This window comes from Salvelinus fontinalis, chromosome 35, assembly GCF_029448725.1.
Source record: "Salvelinus fontinalis isolate EN_2023a chromosome 35, ASM2944872v1, whole genome shotgun sequence".
Classification (NCBI taxonomy): Eukaryota; Metazoa; Chordata; class Actinopteri; order Salmoniformes; family Salmonidae; genus Salvelinus; species Salvelinus fontinalis.
In genome coordinates, this window is record NC_074699.1 from 28,524,829 (window position 1) to 28,548,614 (window position 23,786).

Below are 23,786 nucleotides of genomic sequence, written 5' to 3' on the forward strand. Positions count from 1 at the left end.
TCTCAATTTAATACATTTTAAAATTTAGACTGTAACACAACAAGATTTGGAAAAAGTCAAGGGGTGTGAATACTTTCTGAAGGCAGTGTAGACCATAGTAAATCTAGCAACATAGAGCTGCTTAGCCACATTCAAATTCTATGTCCATACTAGTGTACCACTTAGTATGAAGCAATGTATTGGACATGCAATCCAAGTGGTATGCTATGGACATTAGAATGGGGATCTTCTCTCCTCCACTCTGCTCTCTGTAAAGAGATCTTACACTACCACCACACCAGTGTGAGGTGAAGTGGTGCTTTTCCTTGGCTCTGTTCATTCGTTTAGAACCTTGAGACTAGATCTCAGCCTCCCCATAAGCCCTAGCTGCATATGCAAATGAGGCAGTGTAATAGGCTCTGCTGCGATAGGTTCGCCCCGGGGCGGTGTGATCAAAGTGGATCTCCTCCCCGTTAAGTGGCAGGCCGCTCATCATCTGGATTGGGCCAGATTATCTCCTGAGAAAGAAACGCGGCACGCGCACATTCTCATTTTAATTTTAGAATTTCAGAAGGAGCAAGGGGAGGGGGGTTGGGGTGGTGAAATTGTTACTTTATGTAATGTTAAGTGCGACAGTCAGGGATGACACCACTACAGGGGGAGTTTTTTTCCTACGTTTTTTCGTCCCCCCTTCTCTCTTTTTTTGCTTAATGGCCGTCGTTTCCCGTGCCTTTCTGGTTTTCATCACCTGACTGGCTCAAGGGGACAGAGCTAGCTGTTTGTGTCACCACGGTTACCGCGGAGGGAGTCTGTCGGTGGCGGCTCCTCATTCAGCACATCTGCACAAATGTCATCAGGATAATGAGGCTGAGCTGCTCTTCCAGGTGACTGATGGACGGGTGGACAATCCTGCCACCCCTCTCTCCAAAAATAATTTTCTATGACAGTGTTATATACTTGTTACAAGAAATGTGTCTTGAAATTGAGTTGGCGCCTGATTTGTTTGTAAAGGCAGGTGTGGTATATTGGGAGGGAACAGGGAGGAGGTGTTGGTGAACTTTATTGAGGCGCTTGCAGGTGAATTACACCCAGTCAGAGTGGGATGATAGCATGTGTATGATAGAGACACATGCTCTGGTAGTGTGATGGCAGCCTTGGCCCCATGTGGCCTCTATCAGACCTCTCCAGTTTCCACCTCAACCTAATCCATCCCCCTTCCCCGTCAGCCTTCAGTACCGCCCAGGCAGATAGCAAAAGGCATACGGCCAAACGTGTGTAGCGCCCCTGTTTCCTCCATTCAGAAACATTCGCCCCAAAAGGTCAGATGGGCTATTTTAGAAATGCCCCCAGTGAAAATCAATGGCCAAAACGAGTATTCCTCATTTTTTTGTTGTTTGGTCTGGTTTGTGTGCTCTGTCTGAAATCCCACTGAGGCAGGAGGCGAGGCAGTGCCTCATCATCAGGTCCTCTCAGCACTGAGAGAGGGGTGGGGGGGGGGAGTGGACCAGACCTACATACATCACAGTGTCAGACACACAGACACACTGCGGCCATAGATTCATCATCAGAACTCCGTCTGGAGGCAGGGAGAGGAGAGAGGAAGACTATCTCTGGTCTAAACTCATCATCCCCAGGACCTCACATCTCACTGGGCACATCACGTCATTTCAACGTGGATAACTTGGTAATATTTGGTTGAGACGTTGATGAATGAGATTACAACAGTCAAACAACCAACACCCAGTCAAAAAGACAGCCAAAAGTTAGTTGAATTTCCAATGTGTTATCACTATGCTTTCAACCATCTAAAAGCACAACCATATAAAATCACAACCAAATTCCAATGGAAAAACAATGTCTTATTTTTAGTTGTCACTCAAATGTACAGTATATCACTGTGCTTTCAACCATTTAAAAGCACAGCTACATTGAAAAGGGAATACAATGTCAGATTTGTTGTATTAATTCAACCGATTAATGCGTTATCACTGTGCTTCATCTAATTGCAGAACCAATAGGCCTGGACTGCAGTTGAAATTATCAATGTATTATTATTATTTAATGTATTACAACAGTAATTTTGAATTGTGTTTGGTTGACAACGCAAACAACATCAACATTTGAAGGAGATGTACACTACCATTCAAAAGTTTGGGGTCACTTAGAAATGTCCTTGTTTTTGAAAGAAAAGCTATTTTTTTGTCCATTAAAATAACATAAAATGCATCATAAATACAGTGTTGACATTGTTAATGTTGTAAATGACTATTGTAGCTCGAAATGGCAGATTTTTTAAAATGGAATATCTACAGTTGAAGTCGGAAGTTTACATACACCATAGCCAAATACTTTTAAACTCAGTTTTTCACAATTCCTGACATTTAATCCTAGTAAAAATCCCCTGTTTTAGGTCAGTTAGGATCACCACTTTATTGTAAGAATGTGAAATATAAGAATAATAGTAGAGAGAATTATTTCTTTCAGCTTTAATTTCTTTCATCACATTCCCAGCATTGCCTTTAAATTGTTTAACTTGGGTCAAACGTTTCGGGGAGCCTTCCACAATAAGTTGGGTGAATTTTGGCCCATTCTTACTGACAGAGCTGGTGTAACTGAGTCAGGTTTGTAGGCCTCCTTGCTCGAACACGCTTTTTCAGTTCTGCCCACAAATGTTCTATGGGATTGAGGTCAGGGCTTTGTGATGGCAACTCCAATACCTTGACTTTGTTGTCCTTAAGCCATTTTGCCACAACTTTGGAAGTCTGCTTGGAGTCATTGTCCATTTGGAAGACTCATTTGCGACCAAGCTTTAACTTCCTGACTGATGTCTTGTGATGTTGCTTCAATATATCTACATAATTTTCCCTCCTCAAGATGCCATCTATTTTGTGAAAATTCACGAGTACTTCCTTCAGCAAAGCACCCCAACAACATGCTGCTGCCACCCCCGTGCTTCCCGGTTGGGATGGTGCTTTCAAGCCTCCCCCTTTTTCCTCCAAACATAACGATGGTCGTTATGGCCAAACAGTTCTATTTTTGTTTCGTCAGACCAGAGGACATTTCTCCAAAAAGTACAATCTTTGTCCCCATGTGCAGTAGCAAACAGCAGCCTGGCTTCTTCCTTGCTGGGCAGCCTTTCAGGTTATGTCGATATAGGACTCGTTTTACTGTGGATATAGATACTTTTGTACCTGTTTCCTCCAACATCTTCACAAGATCCTTTCCTGTTGTTCTAGGATTGATTTGCACTTTTCACACCAAAGTACGTTCATCTCTAGGAGACAGAACGCATCTCCTTCCTGAGCGGTATGACGGCTGCGTGGTCCCATGTTGTTTATACTTGTGTACTATAGTTTGTACAGATGAACGTGGTACCTTCAGGCGTTTGAAAATTGCTCCCAAGGATGAACCAGACTTGTGGAGGTCTATAATTTTTTCTCTGAGGTCTTGGCTGATTTCTTTTGATTTTCCCATGATGTCAAGCAAAGACGCACTGAGTTTGAAGGTAGGCCTTGAAATACATCCACATGTACACCTCCAATTGACTCAAATGATGTCAATTAGCCTATCAGGAGCTTCTAAAGCCATTACATTATTTTCTGGAATTTTCCAAGCTGTTTAAAGGCACAGTCAACTTAGTGTATGTGAACTTCTGACCCACTGGAATTGTGATACAGTGAAATAATCTGTCTGTAAACAATTGTTGGAAAAACGACTTGTGTCATGCACAAAGTAGATGTCCTAACTGACTTGCCAAAACTATAGTTTGTTAACAAGAAATGTGTGGAGCGGTTGAAAAACGAGTTTTAATGACTCCAACCTAAGTGTATGTAAACTTCCAACTTCAACTGTACATAGGCGTACAGAGGCCATTATCAGCAACCATCACTCCTGTTTTCCAATGGCACGTTGTTTTAGCTAATCCAAGTTGATCATTTTAAAAGGCTAATTGATCATTCGAAAACCCTTTTGCAATTATGTTAGCATAGCTGAAATCTAGTACCATCAAAACACCAGTCTCAAAGTCAACCGTGAAGAGGTGACCCCGGGATGCTGGCCTTCTAGGAAGAGTTGCAAAGAAAAAGCTATATCTCAGGCCAATAAAATTAAAAGAATAAGATGGGCAAAATAACACAGACACTGGACAGAGGAACTCTGCCTAGAAGGTCAGCATCCCGGAGTCACCTCTTCACTGTTGACGTTGAGACTGGTGTTTTGTGTGTACTATTTAATGAAGCTGCCAGTTGAGGACTTGTGAGGCTTCTGTTTCTCAAACTAGACACTCTATTGTTGTAACGTTCGTTTTCCTCCTCTTCTGAGGAGGAGCAAGGATCGGACCAATATGCAGCGTAGTTTAAAGACGTAATCACGTTTATTTAAACGAAGACGAAAAACACTTGAACAAACTACAAAACCAACAACCGTTCTCACGATATCACATTGGTAATAGTCAGTGACAAATGTCAAAATTGATCAGGGCTGGGCTCGGTTAAAACCCTGGAAGGGAGACAAAAGGGTACCTGTAGATAGATCAATTCTCCAGTAGGAGGTGCTGCCCAGCCTATTGTTTTTTGTCTGATAGTGGATATAACGTTAAAGATCTGACGTAGTTTTAAAGGTACAAATTCAACATATTTTATACAAGGTTTGACTATGTTGCAATTTGGTTACCATGGTAACATACCCCTGTGGTTGAAATTTTACCCTCAAAATAAGAGTTGATGACTTATTCCACGTCACAATACATTGACAAATAACGTTGAAACAACGTTGATTCAACCAGTTTGTTCCCAGTGGGATGGTTCTGGCTTTGAGAACACAACTGAGAGGTCACTCAGCTCTTTAGCCTATGATTGGTTGGGAGGAGTCGGTCAAACGTCTGTCAGCTGATTGGGATAAATGGTTTCCCTAGAATTTGTTGCCTTTGTAAGGAGAGGCTTTTATTTTGATGATGGCCCTTATCCTCCTAATTTCATTCTCGATCAAACCAGCTAAGAAATGCGGGTCATTGATGTTTCGGGCCATGGCTTTAGAATCTAATTTGCTGAAAACCATAAATAATTAATGGTAAATGTGTTATTGGAAAAGCCCACTTATATTTTATACACCACATGCAATGCCAAGGCTGAGTGCAAGCTTTTTGCTTCAGGTTTCCCACAAAAATAAACATTTAGATCATTGAAATAGTTGTAAAATGGGTTACAGACTTATCACAGCTTGATACACCTATGATAAACTTCCTGGCAAAATAGGAATTGATAGAGGTAAACTTTGGCATCATCAGGTGACATGTTGATGCAGAGGAATATCAGGGGATGGACAGTTGGACACAGAAGCCTGTCTTTTGTTCCTTCCTCAAACACACCTGATTTTAAATAATCAACTAATCATGGTCTTCAGTCTGGACATGATTAGCTAAGCAGGTGTGTTTCTGCAGGGCTGGAATGAAAGCCTGCACGCCCAGCTGCTATCCAAGACTGTTTTACATAAAGATGATCCTCCACAAGAATTGAACATAGCCAGTTTATTTAGAGGCATATCACTATACAGTTTGTGTCTTTGACGATAAGGACTGTCAGTGAGACTGTTGTTAAGACAGCTCTTGGTTGCTCTGAATGACATCCCCATATCAGCAGGCCAGAGGGGGGCTGAGGGGGTGTTGGGGTGCGGGTGGTGAGATGTGGGAGCCCCTGTCTTCCCTTCCTCTCTCTTCTCATCCAGCCAGTCGGATCTGTGTCCTTGCCGCGTTGCTCCACTTTACCACAGAGGGATTCCAGACCCGTATGAAACTGAGAGCTGTCCAATGGGAATCGCTCAGCTTTTTGTTAGAATAATTTTCCTCAAATATTTTTCCTCCTCGGGCGTTCAGAGGGAGTTTTTTCTTGCCTCGTTTGCACACCAGGATTGATCATGAAATGTCTTGAACCACGCAGCAATGAATTCTGCCCACGCTCAACTCTCAACCTTGTATGGCACCAATTAAAAGCAAGAGGCGTTATATGTACAGTATGTCCTAGCCAGATGCATAAACATCTACATACATCCAGATAGTGTATTACTGGATTGACTTCTAGTCCGTAGCATCAACATGACATAGAAACACTGGTCAACATTTTTCTCTTCCCACCTCCATCAAGAGATATTGTAGATTTAGCCAACTTATTTTAATTATAACCTGTGGATGTAACCAATGTGCTCCAAGACATCATTTGCTCTAAGACATGATTTCCCCAGCATCCCCCACAGATGACCAGGTCACATTTAGCCTGTAAAGGCGCTTGTGCAACAGGCCCCGTCATGCAGTGCTATTTCTCCTCTATTGTCAGAGGTGTCAGAGGACAAGGCTACAGTGCCATGCATTTATTACTACTTTTGTGTCTGTTGTATCTGTGGTTCACGGCTTCTCATTGCTTGGCCCCACAGAACCCGTCATCGTACCCATTGTAGAGTGCTCGCTGTTAGGTATGCTCAGGGCTAAAGCCTGTCAGAATAATCACTATGATTATGAAGCCAGTTTGGGCTAGTTAACAAAGCGCTGACATTTGGTGATATACTGTAAGGACCAAAACATGGCAGTAAATCTCTCCCTTTCATTGAACTTTTACGTTTGACTTTTAAAATATGCTCTTTGAGAGTCTCTGTACATGGAAGATTGTGTTCTACTACAGGAAAAACAGTGAGGTTAAGTATCTCTAACCTCTTAGTGGTTATTACAAATGTGTATGTAGATACATGCAAATATCAGATATCCACACGTCTTCTCAAATATTTCCCATTGTTGAAGTGTTTCATCAGTGTTGTTTGAAAGATCAAAGCGGGGCTATTTAATTGTTAATTTAATTATTTCAGAATGAAGATCTGTTTTGATTAACTCCTCAATATGCACAACCTACTAAATAGTCCACACTAGCACTATTTTTTGTTTTATTTGTTGCTTTGTTGTCTGGAGTTTCAACTTCTCTGTTTTTTTCCCTTTCTTTTTTCCTCAAGACATATTATAAAGAAAAAATCACCAGGCTTTTAAAAATACCTTTGGTGTTCCTATGTGTTTTGGAATATTACAAAGTCCTGTAATGAGAAGGAAAACAAACAAAAAAAGAGATTTGCCTCAGAGGGAGATTGCGGCTCGTCTTCTCTTGCAAAAGAAGCCTGTAGGACCACTTTTTCTTTGTGCGCTGTAGCACTCCTTGGGACTCCTGCGACAGGGGAATTGGGTACGCTGAGCTACGCTCGTGGCGGGGTGCCAGCCAGCCTCCCTCCGTTCCCGGGATAACAGGGAGAGGAGAGGAGGCAGGGTTGAGGACACGTTTCAATTAGGGAACAAACACCACACACACAGAGGAGAGAAGAAGAGCTAAATCCTGACCAGCCAGACCAACTCATATTCTCTTAACCTCTTTCCTTTCTAAACTGTACCTGCACTGGAGAACAATAGCTCAACCAGCCTGCCCCCTTTTTATTTGAGAAATATAATTTGTATAGAAATTCACGGGGGAAGGAAGAGGAGGGTAGTGTAAAAGAGAGGGGTCTTTGTGAGTTGATTCTCTAAGTGTGCCAGCTCTGCCTGCATGTTTCCATTAGATTGTCATGTTGGCTAATTAGAGAGCGGCAGCATGATTCACCTTGGTAATTAGCAGGACTTGCACACCACGTGCCTGGAGGCTAGTGTGAAAGAGGAGCCCAGCCTCAGTGCCCTGCAGTCTCCTCTCCCCTCCACTGCATGCCTGCCTTCTCTCTCTCCCTGCTTCCCTGTGAAGATTCTCTCTCTTCTCATCTACCTTCCACTTTTTTGATTTAGAAATGAATAAACCATTGCGATCGTCCTCGTCCTCTTGAATATCTGAGTTCACATCTTTTCCTAGATGCAAATGATACGTGATCAATAGAAAGGTGCTGAGCACCGAATCTAACTCTTCAGAAAGAGAGGGGAAAGAGGGAGAGAGAAGACTGCTAGCCCAAGCACGGTCGCATGTAAAGGGAGACAATGTGAAAGAAGAACATTTCAAGTTGGACATTTTCCCTTAGATAAGCATTATTTTTAATGATCACCGCTTTCCTGGCGCTTCCTTATAATGCTGCTGCTTGAATATGCTTATCGGTGATTTCTGGGTTCCTCTGTTTAAAAACGTATTCTTTAAAAAATAGTCTACAAATGTTATTCTAAGGAATGAAAATACTATCTCTGTGGATGGGTTTTGGAGTGTTTTATACACAACCAATTTTATATGCACAGTCTTTATACACGGTTTAATTTCTGAAAATAAGTTGCAAATAAATACGAACCGTAGGGACATGATAGTGGCCCTCACATGATGACCTTAGCTCCGGGGAGGGCTCATGGTGCTGAATAATTGGTTGTTGGCTCTGGAAATAGTTCTGACGTATCCATCCAGCTCAGGAGGAAATAGAACATGCTGAGACTATAACTAGGGTTCATTTCCATAGGTAACGTATATGTACAGTGGGGAGAACAAGTATTTGATACACTGCCGATTTTGCAGGTTTTCCTACTTACAAAGCTTACTTTTCCTACTTCAACTGTGAGAGACGGAATCTAAAACAAAAATCCAGAAAATCACATTGTATGATTTTTAAGTCATTCATTTGCATTTTATTGCATGACATAAGTATTTGATACATCAGAAAAGCAGAACTTAATATTTGGTACAGAAACCTTTGTTTGCAATTACAGAGATCATACGTTTCCTGTAGTTCTTGACCAGGTTTGCACACACTGCAGCAGGGATTTTGGCCCACTCCTCCATACAGACCTTCTCCAGATCCTTCAGGTTTCGGGGCTGTCGCTGGGCAATACGGACTTTCAGCTCCCTCCAAAGATTTTCTATTGGGTTCAGGTCTGGAGACTGGGCCACTCCAGGACCTTGAGATGCTTCTTACGGAGCCACTCCTTAGTTGCCCTGGCTGTGTGTTTCGGGTCGTTGTCATGCTGGAAGACCCAGCCACGACCCATCTTAAATGCTCTTACTGAGGGAAGGAGGTTGTTGGCCAAGATCTCGCGATACATGGCCCCATCCATCCTCCCCTCAATACGGTGCAGTCGTCCTGTCCCCTTTGCAGAAAAGCATCCCCAAAGAATGATGTTTCCACCTCCATGCTTCACGGTTGGGATGGTGTTCTTGGGGTTGTACTCATCCTTCTTCTTACTCCAAACACGGCAAGTGGAGTTTAGACCAAAAAGCTATATTTTTGTCTCATCAGACCACATTACCTTCTCCCATTCCTCCTCTGGATCATCCAGATGGTCATTGGCAAACTTCAGACGGGCCTGGACATGCGCTGGCTTGAGCAGGGGGACCTTGCGTGCGCTGCATGATTTTAATCCATGACGGCGTAGTGTGTTACTAATGGTTTTCTTTGAGACTGTGGTCCCAGCTCTCTTCAGGTCATTGACCAGGTCCTGCCGTGTAGTTCTGGGCTGATCCCTCACCTTCCTCATGATCATTGATGCCCCATGAGGTGAGATCTTGCATGGAGACCCAGACCGAGGGTGATTGACCGTCATCTTGCACTTATTCCATTTTCTAATAATTGCGCCAACAGTTGTTGCCTTCTCACCAAGCTGCTTGCCTATTGTCCTGTAGCCCAGCCCAGCCTTGTGCAGGTCTACAATTTTATCCCTGATGTCCTTACACAGCTCTCTGGTCTTGGCCATTGTGGAGAGGTTGGAGTCTGTTTGATTGAGTGTGTGGACAGGTGTCTTTTATACAGGTAACGAGTTCAAACAGGTGCAGTTAATACAGGTAATGAGTTAAGAACAGGAGGGCTTCTTAAAGAAAAACGAACAGGTCTGTGAGAGACGGAATTCTTACTGGTTGGTAGGTGATCAAATACTTATGTCATGCAATAAAATGCAAATTAATGACTTAAAAATCATACAATGTGATTTCTGGATTTTTGTTTTAGATTCCGTCTCTCACAGTTGAAGTGTACCTATGATAAAAATTACAGACCTCTACATGCTTTGTAAGTAGGAAAACCTGCAAAATCGGCAGTGTATCAAATACTTGTTCTCCCCACTGTATAATGTATATGACAGCAAACAGATGCTTTCTTCATCTCTCTATTTTATGGTGAAGAAAAACCTTGACTGAAATTCCTCAATGTGGTATTAATCACTACACATTCATGTATTCATTGTGATAAGCATGTCTATGTATAATCATTCATTAATGCAGTGACTCATACCTACCTACAGTATGTGTGTTTACTCAGAATAAATACATATTGTGGTGCATAAAACAATTGTAAAAACAAAAATTGAAAGACGGTGTCCTACGTGTCAGACAATTTTATTTCCTGTATTTATTTGGGATCATTTGTTTCCAAATCCAGTTCAGTTAAAGGGGCGATCTGAGATTGCTACATCCATTTTTGGACTTTTTAATAAATTATATACAGTGCCTTCAGAAAGTATTCATACCCCTTGACTTATTTCACATTTTGTTGTGTTACAGCCTGAATTCAAAATGGAATACATCAATTGTTTCTCTCACCCATCTACACACAGTACCCTATAATGACAAAGCAAAAACATGTTTTTAGAAACATTTAGCAAATTTATTGAAAAAGAAATACAGAAATATCTAATTTACGTAAGTATTCACACCCCTGAGCCAATACTTTGTAGAAGTGCCTTTGGAGGCGAATACAGCTTTGAGTTGTCTTGGGTATGTCAGCTTTTCACATCTGAATTTTGAGATTTTCTCCCATTCTTCCTTTAAGATTTTCTCAAGCGCTGTTAAGTTAGATGGGGAGTGGTGGTGAACAGCAATCTTCAAGTCTTTCCACATATTTTCAATGGGATTCAAGTCTGGGTTTTGGCTGGAACACTGAAGGACTTTCACATTCTTGTTCTGGAGCCATTCCAGCGTTGCTTTGGCTGTATGCTTGGGGTCATTGTCCTGTTTGAACGTAAATCTTCTCCCCAGTCTAAGGTTGTTTGCACTCTGAAGCAGGTTCTCATCAAGGATTTACCTGTATTTGGCTCCATTCATGGTTCCCTCTATCCTTACCAGTCTCCCAGTCCCTGCCACTGAAAAGCATCCCCATAGCATGATACTGCCACCACCATGCTTCACGGTAGGGATGGCATTGCCTGGTTTTCTCCAAAAGTAACTTTTTGCATTCAGGCCAAAGAGTTCAATTTTTGTCTCATCAGATCACAGAATCTTTTGCCTTTCACATGCCTTTTTGCAAACTCCAGGCGTGCTGTCATGTTCCTTTTTCTCAGGAGTGTAACGGGTGACGCTCTCCTCATCCTCGGACGAGGTGAGGAGAGAAGGATCCTCAGACCAAAACGCAGGCTTTGGGAAATAAGCCATCTTTATTAAACAATGATGATGGCAAACACGAAACGAAACAAAACACTTCCAAACTACAAAACAAGAAAACGACGTTGACGAGACCTGAACATAAACTTACATAACTAAACATAAACTTACGTACAGGTAACAGACGACATCGAAACGAAAAACGAAACAAACAAACGCTACAGTCCAGTGTGGTACGAACAAACATACGGACACAGGAGACAATCACCCACAAACAAACAGTGAGAATGCCCTACCTAAATATGACTCTTAATTAGAGGCAAACGCAAACCACCTGCCTCTAATCAAGAGCCATACCAGGCAAACCGAAACCAACATAGAGACAGATAACATAGAATGCCCACCCAACCTCACGTCCTGACCAACTAACACACAAAAACTAACATAAATAGGTCAGGAACGTGACAAGGAGTGGCTTCCATCTCTCCCATAAAGCCCAGAATGGTGATGTGCTGTAGAGACTGTCCTTCTGGCATGTTCTCCCATCTCTGTCATGGAACTGGGTTCTTGGTCAACTCCATGAGGTCCTTCTTGCCTGGTCCTTCTTGCCCGGTTGCTCAGTTTGGTCAGAGGGACAGCTCTAGGCAAAGTCTGGGTAGTTCCATATTTCTTCCCAAGATATATGCCTCATCACAATTCTATCTCGGAGATCTACAGACAGTTTCTTGGACTTCATGGTATAGTTTCAGCTCTGACATGCACTGTCAACTGTCGGACCTTATATAGACAGGTGTGTTTCTTTCTAAATCATGTCCAAACAATTGAAATGGCCACAGATGGACTCCAGTCAAGTTGTAGCGACACATCAAAGGAAATCGGATGAACCTCAGCTCAATTTGGAGTGTCATAGCAAAGGGGTGTGAATAATTACTGTATATGAGTGAGATATTTCTGTATTTCATTGTCAATATTAGCAAAAAATTCTAAAAGCATGTTTTCACTTTGTCATTATGGGGTATTGTGTGTAGATGGGTGAGAAAAAAACATCTATTTAATCAATTTTGAATTCAGGCTGTAACAAAACAAAATGTGGAATAAGTCAAGGGGTATGAATACTTTCTGAAGGCACAAATATTTTTGAAGAATATACAGTACCAGTCAAAAGTTTGGACACCTACTCATTCAAGGGTTTTTCTAGATTTGTTGTTATTTTCTACATTGTAGAATATAGTAAAGACATCAAAACTATGACATAACACATATGGAATCATGTAATAACCAAAAAAGTGTTAAACAAATCAAAACATATTTTAGATTTTTCAAAGTAGCCACCCTTTCCCTTGATGACAGCTTTGCACACTCTTGGCATTCTCTCAACCAGCTTCACCTGGAATGCTTTTCCAACAGTCTTGAAGGAGTTTCCACATATGCTGAGCACTTGTTGGCTGCTTTTCCTTCACTCTGCGGTCCAACTCATCCCAAACCATCTCAATTGGGTTGAGTTCAGGTGATTGTGGAGGCCAGGTCATCTGATGCAGCACTCCATCACTCTCCTTCTTGGTCAAATAGCCCTTACCCAGCCTGGAGGTGTGTTGGGTTATAGTCCTGTTGAAAAACAAATGATAGTCCCACTAAGCGCAAATCAGATGGGATGGCGTATTGCTGCAGAATGCTGTGGTAACCATGCTGTTTAAATGTACCTTGAATTCTAAATAAATCACAGACACTGTCACCTGTGTACCACAGCTATACTGTAGCTCTACAAACAAAGCCCCCACATCAGTAGGTCAGGGCTGAAACATGGGGAAACACAGCAGATTGGCCCAGTCATATTGGATGTCTACTGAGTTGAGATGAGGTTGGAGATCTGATTGCTGATTCAGCTTAGACTCCCCTTGCTTAACTACCAGGCATTTTAAATTAGAGAAGGCCTTAAAGCTCACAGATGTTCATAGAATGGATAGACAGACTGCCTCATATAGTTACCAAAAAAAGTCTGCTTTGCGGGTGTCAAGGGATGAAATCAAATGCATGGATTTAGGTAGCTGCATAAGTAGGAAGTTAATGCACGTACCCATGCACGCACACACACACATGCGTGCACACACACCCTTAGTATACAGTATATAGCTTATTATATGGGTTGTTGTAGCCCTTAGAGTTTCCCTGCTGTGCCCCCTTGGCCCTCAGACCAGGTCTGGGCTGGGGATAGATATCAGCAGAGGCCCTCTGCCCTGCCTTTATCCTGGGCCCTTTTAGAGGGCAGAGAGCCCCCTGCTCCTCTCCTCCACAGCTCCACAGCCGTCTGTGATGTCAGCCCTGCCTCCTCTATGTTCTGCTCCACCAAGGACATCTGTCTGTAAGCGTCTGGGGGGCTGCGAGGCGAACAGCTAGTCCCCCAGGCCAGGGGGTGAAGCCTTTGTTATCAAGCGAACTGCACAGATAGAAAACGTCAGGTTGGACTTCGTGGCTTATGGAACTGACTCCTTTGTGTATGTGGGGTTTATCTGATTGCTGTCTGTCTGAAGAACGATCTCTCTCTAGCTGTCTGCCTTTCCCTGTTTCAGACATTTTTGCATCATGTAGAGAACTTGGACATCGTGTTCTTTCCTTGTGAGGAGACAAAGAACTGTGCATGGGTTTTTATGTGGGTTGCGCTTGAAGGGCTGAATTTTTTGTGAAGCATTTAGGGCATAGCCCTCACTGAGTTTTTTACTGCTGTAAATAATTCAGAAAAAGGAACAACCAAGTAAATAAGTATGGGAAAACCTCAGCCAACAAATGGGACAGAATCGGCCTATAAAAGACAAACAAATCCACTCTTCTGATATTGACTGTTTCTTTACTTCACTCAATCCATCTACTGAATACTTTTTCCAGTTATGTTGTTATGATGTTAAAGGTGTTAACATTGCTGTTTGTGTATTGAAACCAGACCTCTAGCTATAGGAAGTGTAGCCTAACTATTGGGCAAACACATTGATTGGAGATTCTATCTGGGGATTTTTGCATCACATCTAAGCAATGTTCTACTTCTCCTGACCTTTGTAAATAATTTGAGTTTACAAGTCTCCTTCCCTGTTTCCAAAGGGCATGCGGGTAGACTGCAGGAACTGGTTTTTAAGAGACTTATGGAGAACCAAATACTTAAGCGCAGACAATGATCGAATCTGGCAAATGTATTTTTGTTGGTTATTGGTTATTTTATTCTATTGTTTTGAGCTGCGGACTCCAGTATTTCAGTGACCTTGGTGGTAATCTAGTTGAGGCTTCTCATCCATAGGTTAGACTAGTCAATAATACACAGTACACAGGCCCAACCCAGGGGTGCATCCAAAAGGGCAACCTAGGCCTATAAACTGCACTACGTTTGACCTGGTTAACTGGAGTGCATTATACAGAGAAAACGTAGTGCACTATATATGGAATATGGTGCCAGTAAGGTCAAATCCATCCATACTTTAGTTTTGGCCTGGACTCATAGTGCTCTGATTAAAAGTAGTGCACTGTGCTGTATAGAAAATAGTTTGTCATTTCAGATGCAGCCCAGGTTTGCAGTCATCTTATGTAGAGTTATAGAAGCACTATGGCAGCAGGCCTCAGATCAGATTGGAATCAGTCTCTTCTCCCAGCATCATTATGGCCTCAGTCTCCAGTGAGGGGAAATGCAGACTGGAGGAGGGAGTGTTGGGGTTGAGGGAGGGTTGCAGATGGTAAAATGCTGTCTGCATTTATCATACAGTCATAAATCTGAATGGCAGAGCAGGCAGGGTAGAAAGCTGCAGGCTGTGTGAGCCCATGCCTGGTGCCAACTGCCAGGCAGGGTAGAGATGCATCCCAGCATCCTGGTGCCATCAGAGAGATAGCAGACCCCTAAAACACACACACACAGACGGACGGACAGACGGACAGACTGTACGTCTGTACGTCTGTACGTCTGTCTGTCTGTCTGTCTGTCTGTACGTCTGTACGTACGTCTGTCTGTACGTCTGTACGTACGTCTGTCTGTACGTCTGTACGTACGTCTGTCTGTCTGTACGTCTGTCTGTACGTCTGTCTGTCTGACGTACAGACGTACGGACGTACAGACGTACAGACGTACAGACGTACAGACGTACAGACCCTCTCTCTCCATGGAGGCAGCAGAATCCTTTGAGGTCAAGCCTTCAGAGCTTTCTGTATGTGACCAAGTTTGACAGGGTTAACATTGATACCAGAGTTCCATCTGATATCTGCACCCAAGCTGTGTAATGGAAATCTCTAGCCATAATAGCTAGCTAGAATCATCCAGCGGCTTCCTTCCTTTCCACTGGATTTCCTCATTTGCATAGTTCTACCTTAATTCACACCCAAACACTCCCTGGAATCACTTCCTGAACCTATCATCTGGTTACGTGTTTATGGGTGTTTGGGAGCCGTGGTGGAACTGCTCCTCTCCTCAGGACCCCGTGTTGCTTACACCACACAGCCCTGTAAAACGGCTACAATACTTTAATGTGATGGAAAATGCACAGTAGCAGCAGTAAAGTTTGGGTGGATTTCTGTCTGGGTATTATTGCATTTTTTTCCTGTCCTAGTTTATCCTAGTTTATGTTGTCAGCGTGCTTTGAATTTTTCAACGGTTTTGCCTTGATAAATGTGAAGTGGCAACACCCTAAAGGGCATGCTTTGCCTGGGGCTTTTTAAAAATCAGAGACAACTGCATGCACATTTTGGATCAGGTTTTTCTAAACCAATGCAACCTTTTATAGAGCACCATCTGAAAGCAACATTTCCCCTGATCAGACATGCACATACACACGTGCACACGCACAGCTTAAATACTTAAATTGAATCAACAAATCACATTACATCAAGAAGGATTCTAACATTTCAAAGGTATTGCATACAAGGATACAAAAAGCACCTTCTCCATATAGCTTGGCTGCCCATAACAGCTGAAACAGAGCACCATCTGAAAGCAACATGACATTTCCCCTGATCAGACAACACGTATGCATGTACACAAACACGCACATACTGTACACATACACATACACACGATCTTAGATAACATAAAAGAACATGAAAGACATGAAAGAACACATTGATTGTTTCTGTTCACTTCAACCCAGGCCTCTCCCCCACTGGGCACGCAGTTGGGCAGGCAGGCGTTTCTCCCCTCTGTGCTGTGGCTGTGACTGGAGTTGATAGGAGAGGCACGTGGGTGTGGGGGAGTGGAGCTGACGCTCTCTGTGCTGCCATGACCCCAGGCTCTCACACGTCCGCCCTGCCCCAGCCCCATGCAGCAGAAAGGCCAGCTGCCAGCAACGCTCCCCTCCCTCCCCTCAGCCCTTCTCCCTCTCAGCCCCCAGGTCAGACAATTCTCCCCTCCCTCCCCTCAGCCCTTCTCCCTCTTAGCCCCCAGGTCAGACAACGCTCCCCTCCCTCCCCTCAGCCCTTCTCCCTCTCAGCCCCCAGGTCAGACAACGCTCCCCTCCCTCCCCTCAGCCCTTCTCCCTCTCAGCCCTCAGGTCAGACAACGCTCCCCTACCTCCCCTCAGCCCTTCTCCCTCTCAGCCCCCAGGTCAGACAACGCTCCCCTCCCTCCCCTCAGCCCTTCTCCCTCTCAGCCCCCAGGTCAGACAACGCTCCCCTCCCTCTCCTCAGCCCTTCTCCCTCTCAGCCCTCAGGTCAGACAACGCTCCCCTCCCTCTCCTCAGCCCTTCTCCCTCTCAGCCCTCAGGTCAGACAACGCTCCCCTCCCTCCCCTCAGCCCCTCTCCCTCTCAGCCCTCAGGTCAGACAACGCTCCCCTCCCTCCCCTCAGCCCCTCTCCCTCTCAGCCCCCAGGTCAGACAACGCTCCCCTCCCTCCCCTCAGCCCTTCTCCCTCTCAGCCCCCAGGTCAGACAACGCTCCCCTCCCTCCCCTCAGCCCTTCTCCCTCTCAGCCCCCAGGTCAGACAACGCTCCCCTCCCTCCCCTCAGCCCTTCTCCCTCTCAGCCCCCAGGTCAGACAACGCTCCCCTCCCTCCCCTCAGCCCTTCTCCCTCTCAGCCCCCAGGTCAGACAACGCTCCCCTCCCTCCCCTCAGCCCTTCTCCCTCTCAGCCCCCAGGTCAGACAACGCTCCCCTCCCTCCCCTCAGCCCTTCTCCCTCTCAGCCCCCAGGTCAGACAACGCTCCCCTCCCTCCCCTCAGCCCTTCTCCCTCTCAGCCCCCAGGTCAGACAACGCTCCCCTCCCTCCCCTCAGCCCTTCTCCCTCTCAGCCCCCAGGTCAGACAACGCTCCCCTCCCTCCCCTCAGCCCTTCTCCCTCTCAGCCCCCAGGTCAGACATGACATTACCTCAGGCAGCGCCTCACCACTGCTTCCCCTTTACACATCACAAACTGAAAAATCACTATGAGGCATGTGACCATGCAGCACCACTCAGACTTACAGACATGAACGCTGCTAATCCCTGACAACATGCTGCCATTTTGTCTCTCTCTGGGTTTGGGGAGGGAGGGAGAGAGATGGGCAATTTACTGGAGGGATGGACATTAACATGTAATTTCTCAGCTAAAGACCTGTTCTGTGCGCACAGACATGCCTCTGCTACTGATGATGTTCATTGTGTTCATCCATTTATGATATGTAACACCTTAGTCTGCTTTGGCAGATGGGACAGAAATACATTTTCCCTGAAATTATTTTGGTCATGCCTTTACTACCAGCTGAGAAATAGTTACAGTTGGTAGTTATATAGTTAAATAGTTACAGTTGGTTATGATAGAGGGTAGATGTACAATAGACCATTAGATCTAAACAACAAGTACAGTACGATAACTACTAACTAGGTTTTCTTCGCACATTCCCATGCCTCACCAATGTTGTCTCTGAATCGTTAGCCCCATGTAATCTGTTGACCCATGTAACTGAAGGTCATGCTGAGCTAGTAATGCTAAGCTAACGTGTGCCTGTTGCTTTGTCTCCCTCAGATGCAGCAACAGGAGATTGCCCTGGTGAGGCAACGAGACGCAAACCTGACCGCGCTAGCTGCCATCGGACCTCGGAAGAAACGCAAGATGGACTCGCCAGGGGCCACGCCGTCAGGGACCGAGGTAAGACCGGAGCCCCCCTATAAAGTCTCCCACTGCTAGTTAGCTTCTGTCGTTTTCTTTAACCTGCCGTAGCAGGACAAAATATATACCTACACAATCACGTCTGAAACAAAACTAACAAATAAAATGTTGTTAAAAAAATGTATACGCTCAGTCGCCCTAAAAACAAGTTTTAGGACCACACTGTTGAGATGCATGTCAGTTGTAATTACTCACCAACCCCAGTAGGGGTACTAAGGTGTACCTATTAGATGCCCAGAATGGTATGTTCACACACAACAGGTTTGCACACCCCATGGACTGTTTCTCTTCTGTTTCTACTGAACATTGATGAATTGCATGGCCACATGCTCTGCAGTATTGGTATTCATTAGTCAAGAACCAGATGTTGGAGGGAATGAATGTGAGGTACTAAAACCCTCCTTTATCCCTGTACTCTGATTGGCTCTGTGTTGTTGTCCTCATATTATTTAGGAACAGTTCTATGGTGGGCCTGGTACACAGTGTGCAGGCCGTCCTCTCAACCATTACGTTGTTCTCATGCTTATTCGTCTATAAAGTGGATGAAGATGAGTCCTTCTGAAATCTCCCTTTAGATTAGAGACATGAGCCTATACCATGGTGCGAGGCAGAGAAATACAATCCCTAGAATGGGATCCCCATTCAAGTCAATGTTCTAGGGATTCTATTTCTATGAAGAGAGGGGTTTGGGAGCAGTTATGGTGGTTTGTTAGTTTGTTTATCAATTATCCAAGGATTGGAGTTGTTGTTTTTGGGGTATTATTGTTGTATTCGTAATACCAGACCTCCTTAACAGAAATAATCTGTTATACATTAGCCCGGTTTGGGGCATGTATCTAATACACCACATTGGAGACCTCAGTAAGCTAATACAGGGAAGATGATGGGAATTTATCTGTGGTACATGAACCAACATCCACATCGACAGGACCAGAGCATGTTGACTTACTCCCTTCTGACTAACTGTCTGTTGTTAATTAAGATGAATTATGTTATTATAAAATAATAGTCTCCTGTTGAAAATGGTTAAAGAACAGCCCGATTATCACATTTCTCCAATACGGGGTTATACATTGTCATACACACAGTTATTCTGTAAGAAGAACAATTTTACATTCTCAGAGAAAGAAATGTTGAACTATTCAACCTCCCCACGATATTCTCTGATTACTGCTGTGATTCTGTGAATATGATGAATAACATTTCTGAATGTCAATTGGTTATTTTAATAACCTGCTTATTGGGTTGTATCTTCACATCATTCGCTTAGTTGCAATCTGCTGCAGAAGGAGCACAGTAATGCACCCAGTATAAAAAGGCAGAAATAACTCAATAAAAGCATTACTTCTGGTCCTTGAGTGCAGTGCCAACCTCTTTCACTATGTTTTACCCTGATTGGTTAGCGAGCCCTCGACCCTCTGCTTTCTGGGGAAAAGAGAAAAACTACAACAATCCGGTTTATATATCTAACAGAAACTGTCACACAACATAAACATGAATATCCAGAGCTGTTTTTAATGTCCTGTCCCCGTTTAATTAGGGGGCTATAATTAAGTGAAGTCATACCCCCCTGCTCCCCCTCCCTCACCCCCCTCCACCCCTCTTTTGAGCGATTGCGAGAGAGGGAGGAGAAAGAAGGAGGAATCTTAACTTATTTTCACTTCATTTTCACCTCCTCACATTTCTTCATTTCACATGGGCTGGAAGCGCCAGCGGCGTTCTCTTTCCCTTCTCCAGAGCAAAGTGAATGTGACTTTTCTAAGGGGGTCACAGGATGCCTGCAGGCCCTGTGGGTGTTACTGGACTGTTGCCTGCTCTCAGCTTCACTGAGGGGCTTGTCATAGATTTCATCTCCACAGAAATGAGCCGGGGGCCCTGGCCAGGAGCAGGCAGCAGAGGCAGGCAGCATTATGAAGGAGTAGGGCCCACGCTGCCTGCCTGGCTGATTACTTCCCTCTGACATCGCATCCTGAGCTTTCCGCATTAATCCCAGACAGACAAAGGCAGCCCTTCAGTGCTGCGCCAGAGCTCAAATTAGGAGAGGGAGGATAATGACCTTCTTGAGATCCTGTTCTCTGTTACTCCGTTCTGTTATAGTAGAGAGAGCTCCTGTTGAAACTAACAATCCCCCCGTCTCTACCCCTTCCGACCACCCTTCCGCCGTGTTCCGACCGTGACACAATTCAGGTGACACAATTTCGATACATGTTTTTTTCCTACCTCCTTTTGATGGTGGCTTGGCCAGAGCTCTGCTGTGCTGGAGCCTGGTTGCCTCGACTAGACTGCCAAAAGGTCTGAAACTGATAGCCAGTCAAGACTGGAGTGTCTGTCTCCAGCCTGATCTGGTCTGCAGGAGGGAACAAAGGGGAGCTTACAGGGCTCCGCAGGGTGGATTAGTTCCCAGGTGCCAATGGCAGGGCCTGTTCACAGGGGCAGAGAGACGAGGGCCTGCTGTGGCCCTGACTGTGGGTCATAGCACAGACACCGGTAGCACTAACCCCCCTACTACTCCCCAACAACCCCTGCGCTGAGAAGGATGGATTTTGAAGTGCTCTACTAAGCCAATTGGAGGGCTAGAGAAGGATGAAAGAGGACTAGAGGAAGGAGGATGTGGAATGGAGAAGGACTGGTGAATAGAAGCTCTTTACCTTTACACTTTCTCAATGATCAGCCTACAGTATCAGCCCTGACATGGCTAGCCTCCAGTAACTATGGGACATTTACAGCTAATGGGTTAGCCATGCATCCCAGCCTGGCAGACTGAGCAGGGTCACTGTCCAGTCACCCAGACAAACACTGGATTATTCCATTTTCATTAGATTATTTCACTATCACCATCACTTTGTTACTATGTTACATCACTAGTCTCCTTCCTTACACAAACAAAATAGTTTCAGAGCAGTAGTAATTCATCGGTAGTTGTTTGGGCATGAACTGCCCATGTTGTGGTTTTATCCCTTTAAAAAGAAGAATACAAGGTTTAGTATTGTTGGGGAGAGTGTCAATGTAGGGTGAAATTTCAGAACTGTAATATTGGCCAATATCAGGACACGCTTTAGCTTTTAAATGTAAAGATCCCAGTGCCTCTACTATGATGGAACATACTGTAGTGTAAAATGTGCTCTGAGCTCTGAAACATCCTTGACACGTTTACGAGCACACAGTTATCATCATCTAGACAGTTGGGCCATTTATCACATCAAAGGAACAGCCTTGGTTGTTGCCGTACAACAACAATGGCAGCTAAATTGCCCGGACTTGTACAGTACTGTATAACCACACTGTCAGACTCCTATCTGTCTCTCCCAGGCAGTGCTGGGTGGAAAAGGTAAGGCAAGAAGAGTTTTAATAGCAAGCAGTCTATTTTTCCATTTTAATTCATTTCACCTTCTTACTTTCAGGGTGTAGATCAGAAAAATGGAGTGAGGCAATAGAGCAAGAGGCAAAGAGAGAGAGGGGAAAAGCAGAAGGAAAACTGATGTCCTTTCCTACAGCTAAATTAACAGGAATCACGTGGAAAACAATCTGAGCCTCCAATGAAAGGGGAACCATTAAAATTAGCCCCGAGCTATGGACTGCACCCAATATCACTAAAGCTGCACTCACTACAGATGTGGAGGCTGGCTTACAGGCAAACTATGCTCTGTTCTATAGCTACAATTAAAATCAACCTCTCTGCCAAAAAATAGGAGAGGAGAAGAGGGGGAGAAAGGCAGACATGGAACATCAAAGACAGATTGAAATGTGTAGTCAGTAATAAGACTGGTCTCCAAGCCCTCGGGTTCTCCACGGTCCCCTTGTTAATGAGAAGTTTTGACCTCTGGTTTGTAAGTTAAACTTGTAATCTCGGTTAATGAAGTAAATCAATCCCAACTTGGAGTGTGCAGTTTCTCCCCTCCATCCCCCCCCCCCCCCCCCACCTCCCCCCTTCCTTCTATCCTCCCCCGTACTCTCTTCCCTTCCTTTTCGCTCTCTTCTCCTCCTCTTCCTTCTCCTTCCCTCCCAACGTGCTGCCTGGGAGTAAACGGCCAGGTCTTCAGCCAGACAAACAGGAAAGAGAGGCAGAAAGGAGAAAATTGTTCTGGGGGAGGAGGAGGGGACTGGGACTGGGCAGGCAGGCTGGCTGTTTGGTTAAGGCATGCCGGCCAGCTGCTTGGTTAGAGAGAGGGGACATCCACCTCATCCACCACTCCCTCCCTCCTCCTCCTCTCCTCCTCTCCTTTCCCCTGCTCATTCCATCCGTCCAGTGGGATTTCACTGAGAGCACAGTGGAAGAGGCTATAGGCGCTCTCCTCTATTAACCGCCCTTAAAATGTTGCTCAGGGGAGTAACTACTGTATTGCATCGGAGTGTTTTTCCCTTTGCTGTTACCATGTGGAGGGTTTTAATGATATTTGATTGGTGCAGTCAATGTATTCATTGGCCTTGACCTCCAATTGGCTGTCATTTGAATCCCTCAAAGAAAGGAATGCAGCATGAGGAACATATGGAATTTTGAGGAGGTTCTGGAATGGAGCCCACATTTACATATGTAATGTGATGATATAATGAGCCATGCAGGAGGAGTCCTGTGGGCTATCTCTACAGCTTTAACATGGTACATACATAGTTCTGATTAGAGGGGGCACCAAGAGGCTGTTATCGGTTGCGTAATGTCAGTAAGATCGTAATGCTCGTTTCACTTTTTGTCTTTAGGCAGTTCTATTTCTTTTTCCAGAGCGGGGACAAAGAGAGGAGATGAAGTTGAGTCTTTAAGAAGGGTTACAGGAGCTGCTGTACTTGGCCAGATGCCATATTCTTAGAGCTGTAACATACTGCACTTTGCCAGCCAGCATCCCTGGCATTACAGTGCAATGCTATAGTACTATATACTACTGATCGTAGGCTGACTGCTGGTTAAAGTTCTTGAATAGAAATGCAGCTACAGTTAACATCTGTTTGTGATCTTTGTCACTTGGAAAATATTTGTTTTATTCTTTTGTCCACTTAATAAAATTAACTCTGTTATTGTGAGACAAACATCCGGCAACTGAATACAGTTCGAATTTAATACCATATTTTATTATCTTTCATATTTAAATGTTTCAATTTTTCCCGATGTATTTGTGTCATGCTCTTTGAATATGTATGAAATACAGAACATATGGATTGATGAGATGGCCATCACCATGCATGGCTGGTTAGGTTCTTTCTAAAACTGTCAACACAGTTTAAAATCAATGTTTTTAATTCCCACATGAATGGAAATAGAACTAACAGATTCCAAGATCAGAAAGAGTTAAATAGTGATGAATCATGGTGTTAAAGATATGACACTGTGTGTGTGTGGCAAGCGTGTGTGTGTGTTGTGCGAAGACGCGTGTGTATGCGGTGAGCGTGTGTGTGTGTGTGTGCGGCGAGTATATTGTAGAC

At 44.3% G+C, this 23,786-nt stretch overlaps 1 protein-coding gene across 3 annotated transcripts in view; it reads left to right on the top strand.

The window, feature by feature from the left end:
• Nucleotides 1-23,786, top strand: part of LOC129834675 (transcription initiation factor TFIID subunit 4-like) — an 89,876-nt gene that overhangs the window by 40,952 nt on the left and 25,138 nt on the right. For all 3 annotated transcript variants that reach the window (XR_008756290.1, XM_055899880.1, XM_055899881.1), the window contains one exon: nt 18,231-18,353. Coding sequence is in view for 2 of the 3 variants with exons in the window: in XM_055899880.1 (XP_055755855.1) it covers nt 18,231-18,353 (123 nt within the window). In the remaining variant the exon portion in view is untranslated. The remainder of the gene's footprint in view (nt 1-18,230; nt 18,354-23,786) is intronic.